Source organism: Apaloderma vittatum, unplaced genomic scaffold (assembly GCF_000703405.1).
Source record: "Apaloderma vittatum isolate BGI_N311 unplaced genomic scaffold, ASM70340v1 scaffold11921, whole genome shotgun sequence".
Lineage (NCBI taxonomy): Eukaryota > Metazoa > Chordata > Aves > Trogoniformes > Trogonidae > Apaloderma > Apaloderma vittatum.
The window spans coordinates 43,146-56,454 of record NW_009699667.1 but is presented as its reverse complement, the minus strand read 5'-3'; the positions used below and the strand labels follow the sequence as shown (position 1 = coordinate 56,454).

Here is a 13,309-nt window from a genome sequence, read left to right as displayed (position 1 = left end):
TATAAAAGCACGTATATATTTAGTGTGCTGAAAAGGAGTCAAGGATGCACTGTCAGTTCATATTCAGGATGTGGTCCAGAACTCACTGGAATTATAGGACTTTCTCCATTGTCCCTGATAGATTCTAACGAGGACATGACTTAGTGTTCGGTAAGAAACCCTTGGTCCATCCAGTGAATCCACTACGGAAAGGGGATATCCCTACATTTATGTATGCATGTGGATAATTTTGAAATGGATTAATTGAGTTGAAAATTTTCATACGTTCTTATTATGTTACAAGACTTTCAGAATCATAATTTTATTCGTCCATTTCTCCTGCTTTTCTCACCAAAAAAAGAAAGGTCCGGGAGCCACAGTATTACCTGCTTTTTTCACCAGGAAAGTGCTCGGGTTTGCCTGGGTTTTTAGAGGTTCTCATTATGCTTTCATTTTTTTCGTGGTGAGGAGAATCAAAAGTAGATTCAATGTTCTCTGAGATTTTTCTTCTGTGGTAAGTCTAAAAGTTTCAAAGGAAATGCTGTTGTTATTCCCTTGTGTGATGTTCTCCTGTGTGACATTCATCCTGTTGTGGCAAAGAAATGAAGCTCTAGCTTTTGTGGCTTGAGCTCTTTCTTGGCAGTCTGCTACCACCTGCCAGTTTGGGATTATTTTACCCTTTATTTCAGCCCCTTGATCCTCAGATGCTGCAGGAACACCAAGAGCCACAAAATTGCCTGTAGTTTAGTAGTGATGCTAATGCTGCTCCTTTTCAGCTGATACCCAAGAGGTCTCTTGATCAGCTGAACTGCTCCGTGGCCTCATCCACCTCCTACTGAACCAGCATTTCGCTGACCTCAGTGGGAGCTGGGTCAGATCTTAACTGAATGTTGGGAAGATAAATTGGGATTGATTCCAGCTGTCTTTTGTAATATGCCTTTTAATCATAAAATGAAGATAGAGGTAAAATTAATACTGGCAGTTTGTTGAATTTTGACCTCAGTTCATTTATTTTGGTCATGGTCTTTTCTCATGCCCTACTTGAGCACAGCTCCAATTCATATATTCTTTAAAAGCTGCTGGTCTGTTACTCAGTAATTGGTAATAGATTGTGATCTTTTCCTTTGCTAAAATGTTCAGCTTAAGATGAGAATACCTGCATATTTTTTTCGTATTATTCACAGAGCTTCCAAACAAATGAAATTCCTTCTGGTTGATTTCTGCTGTTATCGCTCTGTAACAGATTGGGATATATTCTGCAGTGGACAAATGCACACAGCCTTTCCTACCCTTGCCGCTCACAGACACATTAACAGAATGAAAAGAGTTTATTGTATAGGTTTATAGCAGCAAGCTGCAGTACACACAATCCACACCAGTCTTTGAATACACTGTTATTTCTCATGAGCTGTGTTGTCCACAAATAGTGAGGAAAATGCAGCCCAGCGGAAAGCACCTGCACGAGTCCTCCTGTCTCCAGTGAAGGCTTTACATAACACTCAAGTGTAGGAATTCTTCTTGCGTTAGACTTCATCCAGGAAAAACACCGTGACAGTGGTATCGATCCATATCATGTTTTGAGAGGATATATTATCTAAATAGGCTGTGGGTCAAATACTGCTTCGAGAGTTCTGTAGAGCAGATGTTAAAGACAAAGGGTAATTCTGCATAGAGCTTCTCAAGTCCAAAACAGTAGTCTTCATTAAGGGAGAAAGAGATCTCAATAGTTACATTTAAGTGGTTGTTGGATGCACTAGGCTCAGGGTTGAAAAAAACCAAAAATTCATTTCAAAAGATGTTTCCCTGTTTTGACTGTTCCACATTTCATGGCCATGGTACTTTTCAGCAAACCTCATTGCACATATCAACAAATCTCCTTCCTTTCAAGTTTGACAGTGTTAATAAAAAGCCAAAGTTGTGACAGTTCTGCTTGTTGACTGTCTGAGCCTTGAACACAAGAGGGAAAACACGATGCCAGTTAACCATGGGAGCTGCAAACTTGGAGAGTAAATACAGTCATTGTACTGAAGCAAGGCGACTTGAAATTCTGTCCACAAAAGCAGGTTGTTGCCCTCTTTTGGGGACCAGCTGTGGCAACTGTTACGCTCTTGTGTTTTTTCTAATCCCCAGGACTGACGAGTAGAAAGAAAATTAACAGCTTTTTAGGTAACTGACAGTAGGAGGAAAACTGCAACTGAGTCCCAAACTGGGTTTGTTTCTTATTTTGTCTTGTGCTGTGGTAGGTTTATGTCAACGGGGAATGGGTCACCAGCATCGGAGAAGGAGGCAGCTTTGGGGAACTGGCATTGATCTACGGAACGCCCCGGGCTGCCACCGTGAAGGCCAAGACAGATCTCAAGCTCTGGGGCATCGACAGAGACAGCTACAGACGCATTTTAATGGTAAGTTTATGCGGAAGGGCTTGCTTATGGAGTTGGTATTTTTTACTTTCTTTTGCAGTGCCAGCACTTCTATTCTGTGTTCAGAGGACACTGATGATAGAAGGCTGTGCAGTCTGTCTTTGTGCGTAAGAGAAGGGACATGACAATAACATTGAGTAACTAAATTAAGTGAACTGAAGGAAAAGGGGACAAGACTGAGCAGAAAGGCACTGAGTCAGAGCTGCAATTGAGTAACATTATGCATAACTGTTATACATGAATGAAAACCTCAGGAAGCCTCAGTCACCCACCGAAGCTATGCAAATCCTCTCCTTATCATGATCCTTAAAATGTCTTTCAGCACTACCCCTTGCCTATGAAGTCTTTGTCTGAGCTTGTATTATACTCTCTTCAAGGCAGGCAGTGGAAGGTAAATCCAGCTCTACTTTAAAAAAAAAAAGGCTCAGTTGGACTGTGCCCTTGTCTGCGTTAGCCAGCGCACAGCCACACGTATCATAGCAGAGTCTCTGCTAATGATTCATTGCTCTTCTCCTTTCAAACTCCCTCGTCTCTGCAGCAAAGCTCAGTGGACCTTCTGGGCACTCAGGGTGTGTCCTAGCTTGTGGATTTGCTGTTGGTTCTTGAGTGGTGAGTTTATAATGGAAACTTTGACAGATAATTAACTTTAGCAGTCATAACTTTTTTTTATGACTGTCTATGTGCATATCTCCCTTCTCCATAAAATATTCCTTTCTTTTTGATACTTAACAGACATAACTCTGTGTAAAGCTTCTTTCTCAATCGGACTTGTCTCTAAAAGCTGCATTGTTTCATTCTGATGTGAAGGAAATTACACTATGCTCTCAGAATAATAAAGGAGTGCGCATTTTGAGATCATCTGTATTTCCAGTGAATGTCATGAATAACAGAAAAATTAGCAAAATAATTGGGTAGATTTTACATTTAAATTATTAGTTCTTAAGCGACAGAGCGTAAGGGTGGTCTTTATTTATACTGCGTGGTGATTGTTGGATGCCTGTGTGAAACACTGCTGATTTTCCCTCTATTTCATGGACTGAGTTCTCTATCACAAAGATGAACATCACACTGACAGATGTATTTCTGATGGAAATTCACTCTATCCTAAAATATTTGGCCTGATGGCTCCAAGACAAAATAGAGGAATAATGATGAGAAGTGTATTATCTTCTCTCTTGTGAATAAGCAGAATGAAGGGTTTTTGAATGCTTCCCAGTGCGAGGAAGCAGGCAGTAGTAACCAAAACCTTAAGGTATTTCTCAAACATAGAGCAGGAGAATTTCCTACCAGATTTAAGAGTTTGTCCCATGTCCTGCATGGACACAATGGAGGAATATCTGGGATAACTATGTGGTGAACCTGCTTTCTGCAAAGAAGAATCTAAGGAATAGAAGAGAAGGAATTTGGGAGGGAAATAAATGTAAGGACAAGCTGCATATTCCTCAGCTTTTTAAGCACCGCTTTTTACAGTTGCCTGTAGCTTTGCTACTAAAGAATTGAAGGGAGAGATTCACAGACTTCATAGCCTAGAGGTAATTTCAGTTTTAATGCTGATGAAAATACTGGTACCTAACACCATCCAACCCTGTGAGCTTTCAGGTTTGGTCATGTGTCCATTACCGTCTGACAGCAGACTTCAGAAGATGAATATTAGATGCAGAGGCAGGATTTTACTAATAGGGTTTAAAGTCCCAAGTGGAAAAGACTGTTTTTAATGCTAGCTGTGCTAGTACATACAACTTGAATATTATGCATATACATCTGTCTGATTCTAGTTGAGTGCTAAGTGCTTTTCAGATAAATTTACATATTCTTTGAATTAGTGACCACTGTACCTTAGCTAGCAACCTCAGTTTCTGCAGTTGATGAGACCTTTAACTTAACACAGAGGTGTTTCCACTCCCTCCCTTTCTCTCCTGTGGTTTCTTTTTTTTACAGTTGAGACCATTAAATATTGGTGGTCTGTTGCATTACGTTAGATACCCAGACAGTGTAATTGTAGTATTCCCAGTACATAGATAGGAAATATTTCAGATACCATGGGGAATTAATTGCTGCAGGTATAGAAAATGTCCAATTTTAAGTGCTGTCCACAGTGAATACAATCTATTTATCCAGACTACGTGAAATCTGTCATCTTTTCATTTATTTGTAGGTGCAGCGTGGATAATTTCTTGGCTGTAGGTGAAATGAGACATCTGTCTTTGTGCATTCGTGTGAGGGCAGGTTACAGTGACTCTCTGCACATTTCCTCAAGCCTAAGAATTAATTACATCATGTTTCAGTGCCTGCAGTTCATACTGGAAGCTAACTCCACCATTACATGGCTGCTTTTGCTGTACTCGGTTTCAAGATCTATTAGGAGCTGCCTTCCAAGTCCCAGAAACGTGGTTTCCTGCCATTTAGCCTCTAACCTTATGTTTCTAGAAAGTTGCTGGATGTTTTGGATGCAGAAATGCATCTGTATTTAGATAAGAGGTAGTAACATTTAGGATATCTTTTTTAAATAATTGAAGATGGTTTAAAAACTTAACAGAAAGCAGGTTTTTCTTTTTTGTTTTCTGTTTGTAAATTCTTTTGTCCAAGGGATCAGTGACCTTTTTCTCCCAAAGATAGGTTGTTTTTCTGGAGTCAGATAAAGCCCCTCCGTAACCTGAGGTAGATTTTTTTCTTTCCTCTGCATTCCTTCCCAGCCGTCACCAGCACAATGTTTTCTCAGTCTAGTGTTGAAATTTTATTCAGGTTGTGAACATTTATTTGCAAATCATGCCTTCAGATCCACACTGGCCAAAAAGATTTTATCCTGTCGTGAGACACTTGAGTCTCTACCTCCTTTGTCCTTGCAGGCTCTGTTTTGGTTCTTTGCTTTGCATTTAGTAATTGCTAGCTTTTATTTCTGCTTAGTGCCATGTTCCCCCTTTACATGTACCATTGATCCTGACTGGTTTATGGTATGAAAAAAATGCATTTCAGGAGGTTTAGGAGTTTGTGTTTTCCTTTTTTCTGGAGGGACAAGGCTGATGCAAAAAGTTCTGGCTGGCTTTTAGTTACGCTTGTCATCCATTTATTATTTAGCCTGTCCCAAAGGAAATTTGTTAAAACAGATACATTTCTTTGTATTTCATTGTCTCAGCTTCAGTAACCTGGTGGCTTGAAGGTCATGTTCAAGTTTGTTTTAGCAGCTGTGATGATTGTAAATGTTGGGATAGGTCTTCTTGTCAGGATTGTGGTGAAATTGCTTGGCTTTCACTGCTGTCCTTGTCAAAATATTATACCATGGATTTCATTGTACGAGATGGATTACAGAAAACTACTTCAACATGTTCACTCCTCAGTACACTCACAAATTAACTGTACATCTATGTGTTCCTAAAATTATTACATTATGTTTATTTCATAAACTCACCTGTGTTGAGTTGCATACTTTTCATTCTTTTGCAAATTTTTTAATGTATATGTTCTCAATGTGTGCACACAAGCACATGCATACATATATTTATGCATATATTCTATATTTATTTACTTAGATGCTTCTGGGAGAGATGCAAAGGAGTTTTTTGCTGTAGGCTTCTCATGTAATTCAGTTGCTGCAATGTTACTTCTCTCTGCTTTGCAACTGGGATTCAAGAGCATCACAGAGCAGGGAACATCCCAGGGTAGTACAATATTTGTACTCTAAATATAGCAAATACCACAAATACCAGAGAGGCAAATGTCTGTATCCCAACATCAGATTGATCCCCCAGACAATTCAGTTCCCAGACTGAGGAAATTTGAAGAATTAATTTCTTGTAATTTCTTCTTTAAGAATGCTTGATTCGGGATAATTTAACTATCCTCTAGTTCCCATGGTCCAAGATACCTGGCGCTGAGAGTCGAGTTGCACGGGCTACAATACTTCCAGTTTGTTTGGCAAACTTTGCTCACAGAAAATGAGTTGTAATATTGCGATGTAAGGCATGAGAGATATTTATGCTCTTTGGGCTTTGTTTTGCCATATTTTCTCAGCTTTGAACCTGAGAACATGTCCTTTAACAAAGTGCCTTTTTCTACTCAGATAAAGTCAGAAGGACTTTGTGCTGCCATAAAACGTAGGCCGCGTGGTGGCTAAAACGTAAAGCGAACATGAAGCCTGCAATCCTCCCGACATCTGTGCAACAGAGCACTGAGATCTTGCAGACTGGTTTGGTTTCATGACCAGCAGGCATGATGACTCTTTTTTTCATGCTTCTTTAAGAATGTACACCCGAAGCATCATTCAATATCAGGTTTATGCAGGGATTAAACGGGGCTGGAGCAGTCCAGAAGGCTGTTGCAGCACCCCCTGCCAAGACAACTCTTTTTATTTGAAACTTGAGCGAGGCTTTGCCTTTTGGTAGCTATTTGTTTGGCTTCTTACTGAAGGTGGGGATTTCTAGGAAGGACCCTATCAACTCCACCTGAAAAAAATGAGACAGGAAGGAAGACATGAAGAGTGCTGGAGGGACAAAGCAGAGAAGTGAGCAGAGGGGCAGAAAAGCAAGAGACTGGACTGGAGGAGTGGGAAGAAAAAGTGGAATACGATAGGGAAAGTGAAGAAGGGACGGTTGGAAAAGAGGTGCAACAGTCCTGTTCAACAAGACCTGTGATAATCCCTGGGACATTCATTTTTTCCTAGTCTGTGTATTGCTTAAGCTAAGCCTAGGGCTTGCTACACTTTAAAGTGGTCCAGATTTAGGACCCCTTCCTTTAAGGCCTTTTCGGGGCGGATGTGGCAAATGCAAGTGATCTTGATTCTCCTTGGAACTGTTTCAGGAGGGAGCACTACAGCTTAGAATATTAACAAGTCTTTGTAATTAGTGGGAACCACTGTCTTTGGAAGATGAGCTTGTGTATGACAGCTCAGAACCAGAGAGAACGTGAACAAAGGAAAGAGGGGAGAGGGAGAAGCAGCAACTATTGAAATAAGGTATTAATAGGTTAGAAAAAGCAGAATTAATAAAGACTTTTTAAAACTCTGCCAGTGCAGAATTGTTCATGTACATTTACTATTGTTTTCAGCTGGCTCAAGCAGTAAGATTTCTACTGCTTCCCTTGGGAAACTTTTCTGCAAGAGAATAATTCCTACATTGGGAAAACTTTTTCGATATTGATCTTAAATTAGATTTTCTTAATTTTCTCCTATTGCTTTGAGTTATGTCAAGTTACGCTGTATGAAATTGCCCTCTCTTTCTGTTATGCATCTGTAGATGATTATCACTGTCTACTTAAAACCCTTGCAACAGTGCATGCTGGCTATGAGCATGACATAGCCGTGATCCCAGTGCTGAGCTAACAGATAGAGGCTGAATTTGCTTTGCTCTTTTCTTATCAGCTCTCCCCAAGAGCTGTAGCATCTCTACAGGCTCTGTAGCACTTTTGTGGAGAAGAGGTACTAAAACCAAGTGTAGCATGCTAGGCACCGTGACATCTGAGCCATGGAGCTGAAGCATCTAAACCTCATTCCTGCATGATGTCCTTGAGTATACAGCCCAAAATAGCCTTGGCTGTGCTTTTGTTGCAGGTCTCCCCTACTATCTGTAAGTCTCTTTGAGCATTACAGTTTTCCAGTCTTCTTCCATTTGTCAAACATCTGTGCTTTGGATTTTTTTTTCCTTTGCTTTTCTTAGCTGTGTTTTCCAAACAGAAGTTCATTCTATTACTTTCTACTCCCTGAGAAACTATTACTTTCTGCTTCCCTGTGCTAGGAAATAGGACTCCTAAGCCTCATCCACTAGTTTTTCCCTAGGCTCTTGTTCTCACTTGCCTTACCTATGGGTTAGCTGAGACAGTGTAGCTATACATTAGGTGGAGTCCCACTGAGGTTCTAGATACCATCACAATACCAAGAATTGTCGCAGCACATTTAGTTAATTCTTTCCACTTCGGTTTTGCTTTTGCACTTGTCTTCCTGGTGAATTCTGTACCACAGCCCTGGCTTAGTTTAGCCAAGACAATTCACTTGCTTTCCTGTAGGAAGTGATGGGCTCTTGCTCCGGGCCAGGCGCGATGCCTGCAATTCTTACCTTCCTGGGTCTTGCCTGCATCTCGAAATACTCAAGGCTGTGGTCAGGCGTCACTTATGGCTGCTGATTACTGCTTCTTAAAATTCATCTGTGTCGGCAAGTCATTTAAACAGCATTTTCCACATCTGTGCCTGGGTGCCCCAGCCCATCAAACTAAACCACCAATCTGCTCTTCCACAGCTGTCAATTTTGCCAGTCTAATTTCCACTCGATTGCAGGGAGGAAAGCAACAACTGCGCAGTGTCCAGTTTTCCATCCTTTGTCTCACAGCGAGCTGTCAGGATCTGGCGTGGCTTGCAGAGCCTCCTCCGTTTGAAGTTGGTGTTTTTTGTTTTTTTTTTCTCCTTTCTGGCACTTCAAATGCTTTTGGGGGCCCCCGAGGTTGAGAACCAGGTTTGTCAGACAGAGAGGTCAGACAAAGGTTACCGATGCTATCGCTGAGAGGCGAACTGTCATCACCAAACTCAGAAATTATGAACGGGGTGTGGAGGGGGAGACCTCGATAGCTGGTGCTGCCACTGATGCAGAGATACCCGGGAAGAGTGGCAGCTCCTTGATGGTGCTGTGGCTGTTTTGGAGCAGGGGTGGCCTCAGGAGAGGCCTCTGCCTCTGCTTCCAGCACTTACCCAGTGCTCACCTGGAGAAGGAGGAACAGAGAAGTGGCTTTTTCCATGGCAGACACTGACATTTGTTTCTGCCTTGTCTGCCCAGCCTATGAGTAAATGGCATCTTTATTTTTCCCCTTTCTTCGAAATATGAATATATCATCTTTGTGCTGTACTCCTGCCTTGAGATTTGACTAGCAGGCATCAGGCAGTGGTCGACATCCCTGGGGAATCTGCTCGGGCACAAAGATGAAAGCTGTCACGTAACACTGTGGAATAAACTGCACAGTACCAAGGAAGACCATGGAGTTCCTCTTTGGTACCTGGGAAGGTTTTTCTTTTCAAGTCACTCGAGTCACGACAGAAGGAGTTAAGGATGAATTATTTTTGTATCATAAAACTGCATAATATTTATTCAGCCCTGAATCTCCTTCGGCAATGTGTGCTGGAATGGGTACTTACAGTTGCTGTCTGTGGTGATCGAACTCTATGTAAGCAGAAGGTTTCTCCGTAATTTATCATACAATAAGATCTTCATGCAGGAGAAATGGCTGTGTTGGTGGCTGCACATACCCCGATGCATTGTCTGCTCCAAAACACTTAAATCTTGCTAAAATAATACCATGAACAGGTAGCTCAGCAGTAACAATACATACACCACTATCCAGAATATAAACCAGAATTAGAGATGAAGACTCTTGGCATTAAAGAGCTTTTAACCAAAAAGGATGAAACCCATGAGAGGGACATTTTAAGTTTTATCCTCCTTTGTAAAATCCCTTCTAGCAGGGCCTCAGTGGTAACAAGATATATATTGAATTAGCTAAACAGTTAATTGATGAAGCACTGGCTTTAAAATAAGTGCCTGTAAGTAATGGATACAGTTCATCTGCGGTGTCCAGTAACACCAGTGAAGTCAGTGAAATTACACCAGGATTGAATTTGATTCCTTCTGTCTTTGCTTATCAGCAATACAACTTGCCCAGACATTTTATGAGGAAACATTTGCCTTAGGCTGTTTATACTGGCTATGCTTAAGATTTGGAAGGGGAGGAGACAAAAAAAAGAGCAGCTGTAGGAAGAAATCACAAAAATACTTTGTGTAATGTTCTGCCTCCTTTTTCTCTCTCCTTTAATAACAGGGCAGCACACTGAGAAAGCGGAAGATGTATGAAGAATTCCTGAGCAAAGTCTCCATTTTGGGTCAGTTGCCCTTTGGACTTGCCTGTTAGTTCCTCTGTTATATGTGTTGGCAGAATGAATTTTGGTCTTTGATGGCACAATGAAAGCAATGGTGGTCAAATAGAAGGTCTCATGTTGTTTCCGAAGGCATGAAAGTGTGAAGAGCCCTTTTTAGGACTCTTTTTTCTGATTCTTTAATATGCACTGAACATGCCTTTGAAGGACAGATCTTTCCTTAAATATGGGAGCAGGCACACACTGCTAACTTCTCCATAGCTGCTGTTGCAGTAAAGATCATATGGATAGAGCAGAAAGCAGTGCAGAGATATAAATGTGTCATAAAGTCTAGTTACATCCTTCCAGGTGACAGGTGAGAAGCATCTTCTTGCAAAAATATTGTATTTATGTGCACTAAACAAACTAACCTTACAAATCAAAATTTTTCTTCCGTGTATTTTACAGCCCCCATCTCACATTCTTAAAGCATCTGTTTAGCTTCTTGACCTTGGATTTTGTTTCCCTTTGATTAATGTGATAGCCACAAAATTTGGACATGTTCTTGATGGCCTTCAGTAGGAAAAACAACAAACCCATAATGCCTGACCAATCAATCACCATTAGGAGAACAAAAGCTTCTAATAAGGAGGACAGTGTTAGCCAGTACAATGAAATGTTGATTCTGTAGGAGAAACATCGTGTTTCTGTTGGGGCTATTTTGAAAAAAACAATTCAGGCTTAATTCACTGTATAATTAAAGCATTTGTATTTCTACTTAAACAATTTCTGCTTCTTGTCTATGGTGTTCACCTACCATTCTAGCTTAGGTGCCTGAAATCTGAGAGTGTCTTAGTGAAACTACACTTGAACCTCTTAGAGGTGCTATCCATGAAGTTTTAAATTACATTTGTATGTTTAAAGTAAGGCCAAGTGTGTGGCTCACTTATTAATGAAGATTTTGCCATTTAAATGCCTTCCTTTATGCTTAATTTAAATCTTCCTAAATTGAGAGCCCAAATTATACCAAATTACAATGAGCATTTAAAAAAAAAAAAAGATCTCTGCACCTGCACTGTTGAGGAGCAATTACAACAATGAGACATCTCAAAACAGTTCCAGAGTAGAAAGGTTATATGACAAGGTGCTTCCTTAAACATGCGGTTTGCAATGTAATTATATCCTAGTTTGGAGTACAGCTTTTGAAGCTCACTAAAAAAAAAGAGGAAGGACTTCAAGAATTGAACCTTTTTTAAGTACGGAAAAGCGGTGGACAAAATAACGCATCATTTCAGGAACATGCAGAATTTAGGTTGAATGTGCAAGGATCTATTTCACATGTCTAAAAAGTGGATGACACCTTGGAAACAGATATTTTAGAAATCCCAACATAGCACTGAGAAGTCAACTTCACTTCATGCCTTAATTAATGTGGTCAGAACTCTGTGATTTCTTGGTGGAAAGACCTCTACCTGCTTTTTATATATTATTTTTCAAGGCCTGCCTAGTGTCTGTAACTAGCCATTTAATTGTAAGTCTTATTTTTTTTTTTTAAATCTAAGAATTTTTTAGATTATCTGTAGCTGCTTATAGTGTGTCAAACAAGATATGAGAAAAACAATTGTTATAAATCTTTCTTCAGGAGTTTAATTACATGTAAAGCCATGAATTTATATGTACAATTTAGAAATTGCAAAAACTTGCATATGATCTACTTTATTTGATGCTTGACTTCAACTCTGCAACTAAAATATGAGTTTTATCATGTACAATATTCTGTATAATGCTGTGTTTGCAAGAATCATTAACACTGTATTTGTAGTGGTACAATTCCCTTAGACAAAAAAGAGACACTTCGTGACTAGAGCTAGAATTAGCTTTGAATTTTTCATAAGGCCAACTTAAGAAGGTATTTCAAGAGACTCTTTCTTTTCATTGTTAATTACTGAGTTCTTAAAAAAAAAAAAAAAGCCTACTCTAGTCTGTATGGGAGAGTTTTATGCTTATTTTCAGTCAAACAGAGCTCTTCTAAAATGCTGCATTGACAATATGGGCTTAGTCTTTGGTATTAAAGCTACTTCAGCAAAGGTCATAAATGCACCAGGAAAGTGTATTAGTGATTATAGATGGGGAAAATATTAGAAGTAATAATTTCCCAAACAGCAACAGAAAGTGACATAAAAACATGAAGATGTATGTGTGTGAGGTAACTCAAAACTTACTTTTGGTGCATTGATCACTTCAATCTGGTTTTGTTATCAGACTCAGTGTGCTCTTCTGAGCTCAGCCAAAAAGGTTTGAAAGAGCAACTCACACAGTACTTCTAAACAATATTTTGAACAAAATGGGGAAAACAGAGTCTGAGAGAACAGCCCAGATTTAATCCTGGTATCAGAAGCCATGTCTTGACTTATATTAGTTCAATAATTCATAATAAGAGTCAGTAGAGTACATGAATTTTAGCCCAGCTTTCTGAGGCAATGAAGGTTATATCATTGTATTATCTGTTTCTTGTAATAACTTTCAAACCTGTCACTTCTTTCAGTTAAATCTGATAAAAGTACAGAAGTTCAAGTACAATTCACTGTCTTGAATTCTGAAGCAAGTGGCTAGAGGAGAGAGACACAGGTTGGCACCCTCCTCTCCCTGAGGGCAGGACAGGTAACACCCATCCCTGGGCCAGGGCAGGAGGAGGAAGGCAGCGGGACAGGGAGCAGGGACAGCGAGCAGCCCTGGAGGAGTCTTTTGCCGTGGAGGTATCACAGGGGCTTTGCGGCAGCTGCAGGTGGGTGAGAAGGACCCCAAGGCAGAGGAAGCAGGCTCTGCGTGAGCTCCGTCACTCGTAAAACGGACTGGGAATTCTTTCTTACTGAGGCGTACTTCGGTTTATGTAGTTGACTTTAATTTATACAACTGAGGTTTTGTGACTTTTCTCTCTACGTGGGGCAGTGAGAAGAAAAACACTGTAAACCGTCCTGGTGGCAAACGAAACAGAGGCTCTGCTTCCAACATCTGTACCAAGCCTCTTGCCTCACTGCCACCGTGCCACCAGGCTCTGGCCGCTGGGTCCAGCGACGCATGGTCT

The 13,309-nt window shown here is 40.4% G+C and overlaps 1 protein-coding gene across 1 annotated transcript in view; it reads left to right on the top strand.

The window, feature by feature from the left end:
• PRKAR1B (protein kinase, cAMP-dependent, regulatory, type I, beta) overlaps positions 1 to 13,309 on the top strand; it is a 94,343-nt gene that overhangs the window by 61,737 nt on the left and 19,297 nt on the right. Inside the window, exons 6-7 of the mRNA XM_009878486.1 lie at positions 2,223 to 2,381; positions 10,191 to 10,251. Of these exons, the coding sequence (XP_009876788.1) occupies positions 2,223 to 2,381; positions 10,191 to 10,251 (220 nt within the window). The remainder of the gene's footprint in view (positions 1 to 2,222; positions 2,382 to 10,190; positions 10,252 to 13,309) is intronic.